The sequence below is a fragment of the Halyomorpha halys genome, unplaced genomic scaffold (assembly GCF_000696795.3).
Source record: "Halyomorpha halys isolate HHAL.00 unplaced genomic scaffold, Hhal_1.1 Scaffold471.1, whole genome shotgun sequence".
Lineage (NCBI taxonomy): Eukaryota > Metazoa > Arthropoda > Insecta > Hemiptera > Pentatomidae > Halyomorpha > Halyomorpha halys.
The window spans coordinates 367,925-383,955 of NW_027107708.1; the positions used below are offsets into that span (position 1 = coordinate 367,925).

Below are 16,031 nucleotides of genomic sequence, written 5' to 3' on the forward strand. Positions count from 1 at the left end.
TTTTTTTAATACACTTAATTTCTAATTTTATTTTAAATATTAGTAACTTTTTCATATTCTTTTTTTTAAAAAAAAAAAAAAAGGACGATAAGTAAGAAATTGCTTTTTAGTTCTGGATTAAAAATATACCTTAAGTATGAATTATTAATCCATCGCCTGATATCGTTGGCAAGTAGCGAGGATGGGATAGCTCACATTCGTTGCTGAGGTAATCCTCAGGAGGTTTAGGAACTGGCTAGATTAAGATCCAGATTATCAAATGCTAATCGCCCTATTGCTGAGCCTCTCTGCTCATTGCCAAGTCTAAGGAGCTCACTCCCTTTCTACCCCCACCCCATCCCTCCAATTCCCCCTTCCCTTTCTCCTCATGCTATACATGCCCCTTATTAGCTCTTTCAACCAACTTCTCATTGTCTGTGCAATGCATCACACTCTGCTATATAACGGCATTTATTACTTATTTTAATTTACTTATAAATCAGAGAATTTTTCAAACCTAAAACAGTAAGAAAATTTCATAAAAAATAAAATAATTAACGAAAGTCAGGGAATTTTAAAAGAGTTAATTTATTGGAATGAATCAGAGTCATTGATTTTCACAATAATTTCAGTGATCTATACACAAATTTAAATATCAAATGTCAAATCTATTATCAATAAAAGATAATGAAATAAATCATAAACAGATTTTAGCATTCAATTTTTTTTTAAAGAAGTACAAGTTCAAGAATACCAAATATCTGTTACTAAATTAGTCAGTGGACGTTCCACCGATTTAGGTATCACAACACATTACTCATACACATCTCAAAACATACACATAGGAAGAAAGATAAAGAAGGGTGAAAGCTGCCTGGAATAATATGGATGTAGATTACTATGGCATGTATTTTTATTAAATTGAACCTAAAGCAATCTCTAAGAGCGTTTGAACTGCTTTTTCGGCTTCACTTTTTAATGGAGGGTACACAACTCCTCTGATAAGGGTATGGGAAGCTTATATGTAAATATTTAACATATCAGATGAAAAGGAAGCAACTATTTTTTTTTATCATAAGTTCCAAAAAATCTCTCCAATTAGATTTAATAATGCATGTACCTCTTGTGTAAAAAAAAGCTTTATCTCCCTATTTTTTGAACTTTTAAAACAATTTTTGACTATGTGGTTAGTTAATTTTTATAGTAGTAGAGTTTTGTCGAAGGATACTCCGTTTCATTTCTGTCAGAGGTCCAAAAGAATTCATAGTGCTCGTTTGAGGAATATGGTTTGATATAAACTGAAAGATAGGTGTTTGAAGTAGGCCCCACACACATTTTGAACAGGACATCAAGATCCTGTCATGCATTGGCAAACTCATTAAACAATAGGGGCTCTGAACCCAATTGGTCTGAACAGATTCAAGAGTAATCATTATCTCTCTCCAGAGCAAATCATTACTGGCTGAGATCAAACATTCAGGATGAGTGAGTGATTCTTCACCACACCCAGTCAAAGGAGCAGAGGAAGGATGAGGGAGAGAAGAGAGGATAAAAGAAAAGTCAGTCTTCAAGTTCAGTCAAGAGCCCATTACCAACCAACATCCAAGTAAAACTGCAATATCTTCTATTGTTCTATGTCTTCTATTAATCCCATTAAAATAAATAGTCAAAATTAATTCAAACACTAACCTAATTAAACTATATTGTACCCCTTTGGCTTTATCACACATAATAATTGGCTTATAAATCATTCATGAATAGAGGTTTTCATTCATACCAGTTTATCAGCAAATTATAATTAATTCGGGTAATATCCCCCAACATTATACTCACAATTAACCCCAGGGAATATATGAACTAAACAATAGTTAATTAAACAAAACTCGAGAGTAAATGCTATGTGTTTCGAATTTCCATGATTAATCGAATATTGCATATTTTGTTCTAATTCTGTAAATTATTGTAAGTTAATGAGGTCTACAGAAGAACTCCATGTTTTGTGATGATTGGAATATCATCAGCTTAGGAGTCAATCCTAACGTCATCTTTAACAGGTCTGATGTGACCTTATATATTGTATAATAAAGGAGGCAGTATCGAATCTTGGAGTATCCCGACCAAGAATAAACGAATTTGAAGGCATTTTCGAGGTCTGTCGGACATAAGAATTAAATAAAAAAATTAAACGAATACTGTGAAAATCAAAACAATCAATATTTATAAATAAGTGCTTAGAGACACATAATCGACAATTATTTTTAGAAAAATAATTTATATTAATATTATTAATAGTAATTAAACATTTGATATAATAACACTAAAATAAAATCATCTTTAACGGCTGAATAATATTGTTAAATACGCAGCAGAAAACTAGACGGAAATTAAAAAAGAAATGAGAAAAGAATTGTAAAAGGGATTATTTAATTTCCTAGCGAGTTGAGGAAAGAATATTCAACGCCAGACATTTCTTTTTCTAGTTTATATAAAATGAAATTAATCTGGTCTGATTCTGGTAATTTAAAGTTTTCATAAAAGCTATGGAATACCTCGTTTAATTTCATTTCTAGATGAGAAAATATGAAATAAAAAAAAAATAATAATTCTCTTATTTACCTCTATTATAAAACTTTTTCTTTTCTTTTTTACGTTTATCGGTGCTCAAGAAAATAAGCGGGTGACATAAAATAAATTACTAGCTTCAATTGTCATGAACTCTTATATAAATTAGTTTAATTTATTTATAATTTAGCTGATATTAAAAAATAATTTAAACTTTATTTCCCGATATATCATTAATATTTAGATCTCATGGTTCTCAATTAACAATGGTGTATTTGGTTTTAAAAAGATACAAAGCAAAACCCATTATGATTCGATGAGTCAAAAAAAAAATACCACAAAACCATAATTTTGGCGTGGGGACTGAATAGAAGAGGATTTTCACATTCGCAGAAAAACCACTCCCCCCCTCACCATCATTCCATTCAATCGCTTACGGTTTGGTTGAAAAGAGCCCTAACATTAATGAAAAACACCAATTCAACCATTCATCAATCTCAAACAAAGCGATAAATCAAACGATAAAAAACAACAACAGCGGGATCGTATGCAAAACAGAACGAATTCAGACGACATAAGGTGTCGGCTACCCAATGTAGAAAAAAATTATTTGTTATTAATTATAAAAAAATTATTGTCTTATCAAAATCATGCACGCTGGTCGTTATAGATAGATATAGATGATTTGGTTTCAATGTATTGTTCATTAATACATAATTTTATATGCTTACATACATATGTTATACATATAAAAATAAAGATAAAGTATTGTTTAAATAACTAAATTTAATCCAATTTAAAATAATTTATATTTCTTTTTTTTTCGACGTTTCGGCCAATTCGGCCATCCTCAAGGACAATCTTACTAAAACTTTATGCAGCTTATTCTCTCCAGGACAAATATTATTGTGATAAATTATAATAAAAAAGGTTGACTGTGATTAAAAGTTTCAATTTTTAATTTAATGTGAAGACAATGCTCCTTATTTTGTTACTAATAAAACCATCCATAAAGACCTAAATGTTCCTTATGTAACCGATCTAGGCCGAACCCAATATTATTCCTTCCATAATAAACTCCCTAACCACCCAAATCCACTAGTTTCTAACCTTGCTTCCTCTTCCATTCCTGGCAATCCTCCGAGGCGCCTGAAAAGAAGATGGCCTCTTGACCTTAATTGTAAACTGTTTTTAGAGTTCTACTACTGGGTAGTTTCTCTACATCCTGTATCATATCATTATGTCATTATGATCAAATTTACTTGTTGTATTTTTTATACTGTTGTAAATATCAATAAATAAATAAAATAAAAAAAAAATTTGAAGAATTGACAAAGTAGGGTAGTAGTAGACTGAAATTAATGACTTTGACAGAATAGCCTCCATAAAGTTTTCTTTAAATTGATGCGGTTCTAAAATTGTATTAATATTGTCCTTGAGCATGATCGAATTGGCCGAAACGTCAGACTTATAAAGAAATAAAAATTGTTTTGAGACTAAATTTGAATACAATTTATTTTATTTAAACAATAAAAACCAGTCACATTATTTTTTCAGCATAAGTGAATTTTTTTTTTATTGATTCTATAAATAGTATTTGTTTTCGTTTATTATTTTCTCTGAACTATTAATTTCTATTTTAAATTGACATTTCTTATTTTTAATTATATTAGTTCATGGTATTAACATTATAAGTAGTTAGGAATGTCTTTAGTACAAGATTATACCCATCCATACAAGATTATCCCATGGAATCCTCACACCAAACTGAAAAGACAGGAAACTGCACGTCGATTTCGACTATTACAGCTCTTACTAGACAAACGGTCTAAACTTTCAACACATTACAAAAGACTGTACATAAGGCCAATGACTGTATGAGGACATGACTGTAATAAGGCCAATCTGGACATATGGAGTTGAGCTTTGGGGCTCCACTAAACCTTCGAATTCCTCTCGTTTCAATCCTTACAATCCAAAATCCTTCGTAAAATCCTCAATGCTCCTTACTTTGTCACAAATAAAATCTTCCATAAAGACCTTAATGTGTTCCCTATGTAACCGATCTAGCCCGAACCAGATATCACTCCTTCGATTATAAACTCTCTAACCACTCAAAACCCTTAGTTTCTAATCTTGCATCCTCTTCCATTCCTGACAATCCTCCGAGGCGCCTGAAAAGAAGATTGCCACGCGACCAACTAATGTAAAATGTCATTAGAGTGCTACCAATAGGTAGTTTCTCTACACGCCTGTAACACTTCACTTAAACTTAGATCAGATTTACTAAATGTATTATAATGTACAGTTGTAAATAGCAATAAATAAATATTTAAAAAAAAATACAATTACAATGTAAGGCCAACCAGAACGATCTCTGGTGATAAAGAAATAATATTAAAAAAAAAGTTTTTTTGTTTTATTTTATTATATATAATCTTTACACTTTTTTGAGCCTGGTATTTATTGTTTAGATAAAATAAATTGCATCCAATTTTGGTCTTAAAACAATTTATATTTATTTATTTAGTCAACAATTGTTGTGATAAATTATAGTAGTGAAGGTTTACCGTGATTAAAAGTTTTAATTTTAATTTTAATTTAATGTGTTTAATTGACAAAATAGGGTAAGTTTGGACTGAAATTAATGACCTGGGCAGAATAGAATTCTAAAATTGTATTAGGATCATTCTTGAGGATGGCCGAATTGGACGAAACGTCGAACTTATAAATAAATATAAATTATTTATTTAAACAATATATTTTTATTATTATTACTATTTTAAATAACCAGTGGATTGATAATTCTAATACCATTTCCAGAGTCCACATTGAGAAGAAAGAAGAACCTGTGGCTGGTTTGGCCCTCGTGTTTGAGAGCATCGCTCGCCAGGACAAAGGGAATTACACTTGTATCGGCGTTGTCAACGGCACAAAAGAAGAAGTCTCCTTCAAGCTCAATATCTTCAGTAAGTACTTTATAATTACAGTGCTTTATATAAAGTTGTAACTATATCTAGAAAGATCGGTCGAAATGGTATAAGTCAGAAAAAGTTCGAAATAGGTGGTGTTTTAAAAGCTGATTATAAAAATGGACAACTCCTTTAGAAATTTTTTTTTTTTAAATCTTCATTTCATTTTTTTATATTTTATAATAACATTCGTTTTATATAAAATCTAGGAAATATGAAAAATCCATTCAGTAATGTAGCGCTTTCGGTGGGTCGATTTTAGCAAAAAAATTGCTTTAACATAGCAGGTATATACACACCTTAAATATGTATTTTCAATTTCTTAAAACTTTTTTGTTTTTGAGTTAGGCTGGTCACTAACACACTGACCATTTAACGAGACTTGGTTATTTGAAGTCAGGGGACCTCAAAAAATGTATTTCCGTTGAAAACTCGAATTCGAAATTTTTCTCTTTGGAATACTTTCTCTTAATATATATTCCATAATTATTTAAGTGAAATTAAAGCATATATATATATATATATATATATACCATATATAAATCATTTTTCTAAATTAAAACTTTTCAAAAACATTTCTTATCATCATAATTAAAAACATTTATGTCATATATTAAAATATTATTATAGTAGAAGCAGGAAAATTGCGAAACTCTTTTGATAGAAGTAGGAAAATGGCGGAATCCTTTTAACACGGTATACAAATAAGAGTGAGAAGGTCAAGATGTATTCTATGGGCCTACAATGAATTACATTTCTAATCTTCTATGCTATAATCGAACTTGCGTGATCTGAATCAAAAAATACATAAGTGATGCCTTAAAACGCGCTCGACAACATCCTTATAAGTTTTTTTTTTTTAATTTTCTATTTTATTACCCTTTTACTAGTCTGTGGGGTACAACTTAAGTTATGCAGTATGATATGAGCTTTTGAGTGCAAATTTCGTATAAATTAAAACATGGAATTTTGAGGTATTCACACTATTGCATAAGATTTTGGCAAGTAATAAAATATCTATCTGTTAAAACAAGCCAGATAAAAGGCTATACAACTATCTAAAAACTTTCGAAGTTAATACATTCAATAATTAATAATTTACAAATTTTAATTAAAAATAGTGATGAAAACAGAATGGACAACTTTTGGTCTCGTGTTTATATACTATAATTAAAAATAAACTTATCACCAAAATTTTGAAAATTCGTTCATTCTGAATTAGTTCTCATCTTCGGTGTGAAAAATGTTTGTTATATTAATTGTATTTCCTGTAAGTTGTACCAAAAAGTAGGTACCAATTGCAGGATTCTGTTTCAGAGCAGAAAAAAAAAATTAAATTGGTAGGAATGTTGTATTTAATAATAAACTTTTAAAATCAAATCAGAAAAAAAATATAAACTCCTTCAAATTCATGGGATCACGGTTCTATATATTCTGTCTACTCATCGTACGCTATCGACGAATTTTTTCTGAAACTTCTAGGCTGATTTTTAAGATTTGGCACCGAAGTTACTGTCACTGTTTGTTGTTTGTTACTCAAAGATGATCATTAAATTCCGCCTTTATATGTTGAAATGGTGATTTATGAAGATAAAGGAAAATGCTTTAGTATGCAGGTATCGGTATTTTAAAATATGGCAAAAAAAGAATTATAATACAAAACATTCAGTGAATTTGACTCAGTTTTGGTTCATTATTTTCAATAATGAATTGAGGAAAAAAAGTACATTCCCTAAGTTTTTTTGATTTTACCTTTCAAAATGTTTGTCCATTATATGTGTATCCCGGGCAATAATGGGAATGAATAAAAAAAAGAAAAAAAAAAAGTGAAAATTTGAAACAGTAAGTAAACAGAACGAGGAAAGAATGGCTCACAAACTGTACAGTTACGTTTCGGGTGGAGTGCGGCAACGTGGTAGGCCGACGGGCCGATGGAGGGACGATGTGGGGTGGGATCTGCGACAACTGAGGATCCCAGTTACCCTTACAGAAGATAGAGAAAGATGGTTGGCGGCCATTGACCAGGCCAAGGCAGCTTCATGCGCCTGTTGCGGCAGTAAAAAGAAGTATATACCCCATAGGATATTTTCAACAATGGACTTTTTTAATAGACCAAGAACTAACAAAGAATTCACACCGCCTCAAATTTTGAAACTTTAAGTTTTAAGATACGTAAAATCCAAAAACACACCAGATATTTTATTATCTTTCATTTAATGATATAATAAAATAATTAATTCAAATAATAAATAATTTATTCCATAATTTGCTGCGTTTTCTTCCTATATAGTTAATATTCATCGAGTTGAGGCGCATTCTAATACCCCTTCAAAACTCTAATAGTTTCAAATCCACAGCTACCGAAAGAGATCGCTGTTAAACGCAGCTGCTGCTGATGGTGCAGCCTTAATTAATAGTTGTACCAGGGCGAGCCGAGGTTTGGTAATTAATAATAAACTTAACCTATTAGAAGAGATCAATGCAGCTCACCGGGAAAACGGACACACTGAGACCAAGCAATATATTACTACCCTAGGACAACTTTAAACACTTCCATTAAATTAAATCCCTTCTAACGAAATTGAGTATATCGATAGTTTGACATGATCGGAGCATGGTAAAAAAAATATTGGAAAAAGAAATGTATAATTAATTAGATCAAACGCCTATCGTCAAATTTGTTTAATTTTTAATTATAAGTATAATAATTAATTATTTAATTTATTCAGGAGCCTGTACTTTAGACTAATACTAAAAAAAAAATATTATATGGGCTTTATAGCCTTAGAGTAACTGATAAGACAACAAAATAATTAATAAATATTTAAAAAAATGACAAATGATAAAAAAGTAAATTTTAAGTCTTTGCAGAGAAAATTAAACTCATCAATAATTTAATAAATATATATTTATTTATAGAGTGTTACTAATTATTAGTATAAATATCTATAAAATTAACAAAGTCTGAATGTAAATAGAGAATATCTATTTTAATTCTATTGAACTGGTAGGCTAGTAAATAAATGGTAATAAATGGTATAAACGGGATTTGAAAGTGGAAAGGGTACTAAGCCAGCGCATGGAAAAAGGAATAGAATCTCATAGGGAAGATGATCTGATAAAGAAGTATCTGTAAAAAGTTGCTGTTCGGTGGTCCATTAAATATAATCCTGAAGGGAAAAAAACGGGTATAACGAGAATGAATAGATTTTTTTATTTTCAAAACCTCTTTATTTTTCATTTAAATACAAAAAAATACAATAATATATAATACATAAATATAACAGAGGATTTGAATTCATAGAGATCTAAGATGTATGTTGAACGGCGGGATTGGATGACTTGGTAGGGAAAGGACGCCGGGAAATACTTACGACGGTAGGAAGAATAATAGTATATCAACTCCTTAAAAATCGGAATATAGAGGCGTCCCTGGGAACTTTCAGATTATTAATTATTAATTAAGAGAATTTATTAATCTTTTTTTTTTATATTGTTCATTTCTGATCCCTCCAGCATACAGGAATCAGAAAAGTATGAAATTTATAACTCAGCTATCTTAACACTAAACCATTTTGAACTTTTCCATTGAAAACGCACGTATAATTTTATTGCGTTTGCACATTTGACTTCATGACTTTTTCTAAGTAATTAATGTGCAGTTATAAATATTTTATATTAAATATTTTTGTTTTGTTTTGTTTTGTTTATTCTGAGTAATCCTTGTTGTATACAGATATCTACCACAACAGGTCATTTGACCCGGAGAGAATGTTTTTGTTATTGAGTTATTGAGATTATCTAGTCATATTTGTAGTCAGTAAGTTGCACATTCTTCCAAAGACTGTTGCGTAAAGTAGTTCAACGAAAATAGCTCAGAATAATTTCAAGAAAATATCAAATTTTAGATTGAAAATAGCTTTTTAGTGTAAGAAAAAGTGGCAAAAATTGAAAGTCTTGGTAAGTACCTAGCTTATATTTTATTTTGATAGCTATAGTAATACAGATCATTTTTTACCCAGAAAAATGTTGAAGCAAACAAGATAGTACAAGTTACCCAGAAGTACAAGAACCAATTAAAAATAAAGGGTGTTTTTTTAAGCCCGATAGAACTTGAAATTGTAAAAAATAACACAAAAAATTAAATTGTAATCAAAAATTTTTTTTTATTCGAAAGATCAATACGTGACATTAACATTTGAAAATGATTTCGGGCATATGGGCACCGCGGCTGTTCTTGACGAAGCGCATTCTGTAAAATTGTGTTCAGCGATGAGGCGCATTTTTGGCTTAACGGGTTTGTTAATAAGCAAAATTGCCGCATATGGTCGTGCGATTTGACACCTCTCGATTATTTCCTGTGGGGCTACGTGAAGTCACTGGTTTATGCTGATAAACCAGCAACAATTGACGCCTTGGAGGCCAGCATTGTTCGTATTATTCGTGACATACGGCCAGCAGTGCTCGAAAAAGTGGCCCAAAATTGGACGTCCAGAATGCGCTTCGTCAAGAACAGCCGCGGTGCCCATATGCCCGAAATCATTTTCAAATGTTAATGTCACGTATTGATCTTTCGAATAAAAAAAAAATTTTGATTACAATTTAATTTTTTGTGTTATTTTTTACAATTTCAAGTTCTATCGGGCTTAAAAAAACACCCTATACCCTTCATCAAAGAATGAACTATTAAAAAATATAATAGCAAAAAAAAATATTTTTAGTAGAAAATTCTATGAAAACGATTGATATTTCTTTTTTTTAAGAAATACAATTTACCTTGAAAAAAAAATTGAGTGAAATTCAGATCTTGACCAAAATAAATCCAATGTATGTACATATATTTTTTTTTTATTTTATTTAAATTATTATTTCATATACTGATTCAATATTGTTGAAAACTAAAAACAGACCGACAATGAAAACATCGCCAGACTTAGTATTTTTAATAAGGACAGGTTTATTCGAACTAAGCATGGCAAATTCTGGCACAAATTTATTAAATCAATGTTTAATTGATTAGGAATATTTTGAATAAAAGATATCGCAGTGAAATTTCAATTAATACTTATATAAATCCTGATGTAGATTTATTTATAGTAACAGTAAGATTATAAAAAAACCTTTGAAATTATAAACAACTTAGGTTACACTATATAAAGCAGTGGAACTTAAGAATCAATTTATGAAAAAACCAAAAAAAAAAAAAAAACCTGATTCCTCCCCGATTGCAAAGCTGCCTATCCAAAGGCCCACCAATTGGTTTTACTTTAATAAATTAATCTCATCCCAATTTGGGAAATGGATCTTTCAAGGAAACTCACAGAGGAAATTCATAAAGTAAATGCTCAAAGATAATTAATCCATCCTTCGAATTCTTGTTCATTTCGTGTAGTTATTTTGCTACTCGAAGGGCTCTTTCTGAAAAGTATATAACAAAAACATTTAACGACTTTTTAGCATCAAAAGATAAATAAACAAAGATAAAGGAGAAGGAAAAAATATAATCTTCTGAAAAATCAGCTATAAAATGTTATCTGCTGGTACAACTATTTTATTTTATTTTATTTATTCTGGTTATTCTATCCACCGCCTGTATTTCAGTAACAGCGTGTGAACTCACCCATCCAACTTTATTTACGTTTCACAGAATGTATAAGTTTGGACAACTACAGGCTTCACCAACAACCCTATCCATTGTATAAATACATTGCAACGTTGCTATTTTAAACTTGAGGCACACACGTGGAAAATTGGGCCGTTTCTCCTGGACAAATGGTTAGGACCCTGGCAAGAGCTGCTGAATCAAGCATCCTTCACTATAAACCATTAGTCTGCAACATATTATTTCCAACAACTACCAACAAGATTCCTATAATTTTTATTTGCAATAAAACATATTCATAACCAGTACTTCTCTATACCTAATTAACGACAAAAATTGAATAATTATCATTAAAAAAAATGGTGATAAAAGAAAAAAACTCATATAGTCGTAAAACTATTTCATATGAATCAACATTTCGCCCCACGTTGCAGGGCTTCATCAAGGCTAAAAAAGATACAAACACTTAAAATTTAATAAAATGTACAGTGAGGCGTACAATTAAATAAGAATAATGAAAGGTTTAAGGCAATTAATGAAAACGGATATAACTAGAGATAAAAAAAAATATATAAATTTAATAATCCTTTTACTGGAAGAGTCTTATAGAATTAAAAAGGATTTAGTGAATGACATAAATTTTTCCTTATTAAAAAAACAATAATGAAATAAACTATTGTTTTTTAATAAGGAAGAATTTATGTCATTCACTAAATCCTTTTTAAAAATATATAAAATACAGTACGCACTAAATGATGGAAAAATGATGATTAAGAGTAAAATCAAGAAGAACGAAAGATAATGAACAAGATAGGAAACTTGAAATTCAGTACGAAAATGAACCGTTGACAGGAAGTCTAAGGGAAGTGAGGGGGTTGATGGTTAAGAAATACGTTATATTTGAAAATAATTTTAAAGTAAATGGTATTAGAAAATATTAAAAATATACAAACATTAAAGGATAATACACATAATAGAGGGAGAAGAAATTACTACAAAAAAAAATTTACACATGGATAAAATATACAAAAGGAATAAAGTAAAAAAAATGGATGAAATAAATATAATATGGTGTTGAAAATAACAGAAGTGTTTAAATTTTATAATAGACATATTAATATAATGTAATTAATATAAGTATAAGTTGGAAGTACTACTGAATTTTAGAGCTCTCACTAAAAGGATGAGAGTGGTCATTTACAAAACCATCGTAAGGCCAGTAGTGATCCATGGGGGAGAAACGTGGCCCTTGACAAGAAAAGCAGAACAGATGCTCAACTCCTGGGAGAGAAAGGTATTGAGAAGGATATGGGGAGGAGTCTCGGAGAATGAAGTTTGGAGAAGAAGAAGGAATGAAGAACTGAAAAATCTGTACGGGGAATCCAGCCACCATCATGGCATTAATTGAAGATTAAGATGGTTATGACACGTTAAGAGGATGCCCGATGAAAGGATATCCAAAAAGATGGTTGATGGCAAACCAGAAAGCAAGAGACCGTGTAGATTGGTTGGCTGTTGTGGAGGAGGAGGGTTCTTGCAGGACCGTAGTGCCATAATAATCATAAGTTGGAAGTAACATATCAATATAAAGAACAGAAAAAATATTTTAGAGACAGTATATATATTATTACAGATAAAATATATATCTTTTATATTTATATATTTTATCTGCACTTTATATTCATATGTTACTTTCAACTTATACTTACATTAATTACTTTAATTAATTATTAATTATATTTATTGTATACCCTTATTTTAACTTTATATCTTCTTTGTTTTCTATCCGTGTACATATTTTATTTAATTATTTTTTGTTAAATACTTCTTCCCCTCCCCCTATTATTTATATCATCCTTTGTTATCATAATATTAACATTTATTATTTAGCTAATATTAATATTTTCTACTTTAATACTTTCTACTTATTTTCAAATGTAACGTACTTAACTGCCATCCCCACTCCTCCCAATACAAACGGTTCACTCTGACTTAGGACTCAGTCAAAACAGGTATGAATTCTGTCTCGTTCCCCTTTTTTCTTGATTTTATTCTTTTCCCCCTTTTTCATCTCCTAGTTTGTACTTTCTTTTATATTTCTTCTTTTTATCAGTTACTATTTCCGTTTTCATTTATTGTTTATAACTTTTTATTTTTCTTATTTAATTTTTACGATTCATTGTATATCCTTGTAATTTTCCATTTCCTTTTTCACTTATGTTATCTTTTTTAGCCCTGATGAAGCCCTGCAACTTGGGGCGAAACGTTGGCTCAAATAAAAATATTAATCCATTTATTAATAATATACATGGTCAATCAGCGATTTTTCATTAATTACTTTATATTAATGTTTCTATTTTATAGTTTACTCACTTTTGTACTTCTATTTATTTTGTATAGTTTCTTTTCTTTACATATTATATTGATTTTATCCATTATTTTAACTTTTTTTTGTATTTTATCCGTGTATATATATATTATTATTATTTTATGATACTCTTTGCATTAAATCTTTTTCAAAGGTAACGTATTTCTCAACCGACAACACCTAACTTATTCCCTTAAACTTCCTGTTGACCGTTCATTTCCCTACTTACCTTCAGTCTGAAAGGTATATTTTCTATCTTCTTGATTTTATTTTTATTTCCACTTTTTCCATCATTTATTGTGTAATGTATTTTATACTTTGTTATAAGTAATTTTACTGTGTTAAAACTGATTTAGTAGAATTGGGTTTGGAGGTCATCACTGGAAGGATACTTGTAGTGAGCGTTTAGTGGTATCGGCATCGAAGCTTCTGGTTCATTAAGTCTTCATTACTATTATTATGTGTTATTTTAGTATAGTAAAAAAAATAGTGTAGCGTGCTCATTTAACTTCATCATTCATTCAATGTTTAATTATTATAGAATAAATATTTAACATACTAAGAATGATTTTATAGAGTAATCCTGTCATCTAAAAAGGCTCATAAATTGGTTAAATGAAATTAAATGTTATTTACTGTTTGACTACTAACTATGATGGCAAGAAAACTTTATTACGCTGTCAAAACGGAAAACCTTTTGTGCATGTACCCACCAGTTAAACCTTGTTAAAACATACAACTCGTTGTACTATGTACAATTAACTATTTTTTTTCTATTACTCTCATTTCTTCTTCTATTGTTAGTTCATTTCTTTCTTTTTTGTCAATTTTGTTTCAATAAATTTAGAATTATGGTTTATTGTTTTTATAAATCAGGTTTAAAAATTAATATTATTTTCATCAGAATTTTACCTTAATTTATTTTAACTTAATATCAGTTTTTGTGTGAATATGTTTGTATTTAAAAGTTAAAAATTGAAATGGGGTTTTTTTTTTTTTTTTGTTCCTCCATTGAAAATAAGATGATGTGGTACAATGATGTCAGTTAGAGTGTGCCTTCTTGAACTAAGTTGAAATATTATCTATTTGTATAGACTAACCATTAAATTAATTCCACGAGATAGGAAAAACATGTTTGCGCAAAAGGGGGGGGGGGAAGTGAGTTGAGATCAACGTGTTTACGATGCTCTTGATGTGGTGAATTCCAAGTCGATAAAATTCAGCTGAAGTGGCACTGACGTTATTTTGCGTCGACTTTTGTTTACTCAAAAAACATTCATGATAATAAAAAATTATAAGTTTATTTAATGATTCTTAACCCAATCATTTAGGTCTAATACATTTAATGTGATCGCATTCATGAATCGACAGAGCAACAATTTATTCTACTCCTTGGCAATACTTTCTTCTCCGAACCCTTAGAACCCAAAACCCTTCCTTTATTCTTGATTTTCTCACCCTGCGTTCCTCTATCCACTCTTTGAATACGAGATCTCAAGCTACCGATTTGTATACCCCCTTCCATAGAACTGCTTCTTTTGCGAGCCCTTCATTATTCCCGGTACCTTCTTCTCTGGGATTCCTTACTTATTTGGGACCGTTAATCCTTCCTCCTATATACCGTCTTTTAAGGACTACTTATTTCTCCACCTCCTTAATTACCAATCTACGGCATTTCTGTAAACAATATTAATATTTAAACAAATTAGTTGGGAGAAAATTCAACTATTAATAATAATCAATACTAAGAGCTTCCTATAATAATAAATGGATAGCTCTATAAATTACTCGATCAATACATACTTCAATAAATGGATAACTGATCCTCAAAGGTAAAAATGAAAAATTGAATCCTTCCCGTGAAACAGTAAGATACCTGGGAATTCACCTCGACACATTATCTGGAATCACCATATCAACATCAAATTGACTCAAACCTACGCAAGGTTAGCAATGCTATATCCTATCTTAAATAGAAAATCCAGATTAAAGCCAGAAACAACTATTCTTATTTTGTAAACAATTCTCAGGCCACTACTGATATACGGCTGTGAAGTCTGGGGAGCGGCATCCTTTAAGAAAAAGAAAAAAATTACAATCTTTTCAAAATAAAGTCGTAAGAATTGCAGTTTGTAAGAAACTGCCAATTGCATTGGGAATTACAAATGGAAACGATTGAGAATTACATAAAAAAAAAAAAAAAAAGGTTCATGAAGTTCCACTTCCAGATGACAGTTAAAGGAGCAGTGACCTAAAACTTGAAAAACCCAACCGCAACCCGAAGACTAAGTTCTATATTTATCAATTCTGTTATTGTCACTTTAAAATTTTATTTATTTTTTTCTGTTCATCTTTTTCTTAAATTAACTTTTTTTTCATAAGAAATCAATTATTTATTTTGTTAAATCCATAAATGTCATTTTTTTTGTAATTAACTTTACTTTTATCATTTATTAAAAATTATAATATTTATTTGATTCCACTATGCGAACTACCTTACTTCTTTGATTATAAATGCTAAGAATTGTTATTGTCTTAATTTTACATA

The 16,031-nt window shown here is 30.0% G+C and overlaps 1 protein-coding gene across 1 annotated transcript in view; it reads left to right on the top strand.

Moving 5' to 3' along the window:
• LOC106683170 (limbic system-associated membrane protein) overlaps nucleotides 1-16,031 on the top strand; it is a gene marked incomplete at its 5' end in the record, with an annotated part of 97,958 nt that overhangs the window by 48,015 nt on the left and 33,912 nt on the right. The window contains 1 exon segment of the mRNA XM_014424461.3: nucleotides 5,365-5,510. Within this exon segment, the coding sequence (XP_014279947.3) occupies nucleotides 5,365-5,510 (146 nt within the window).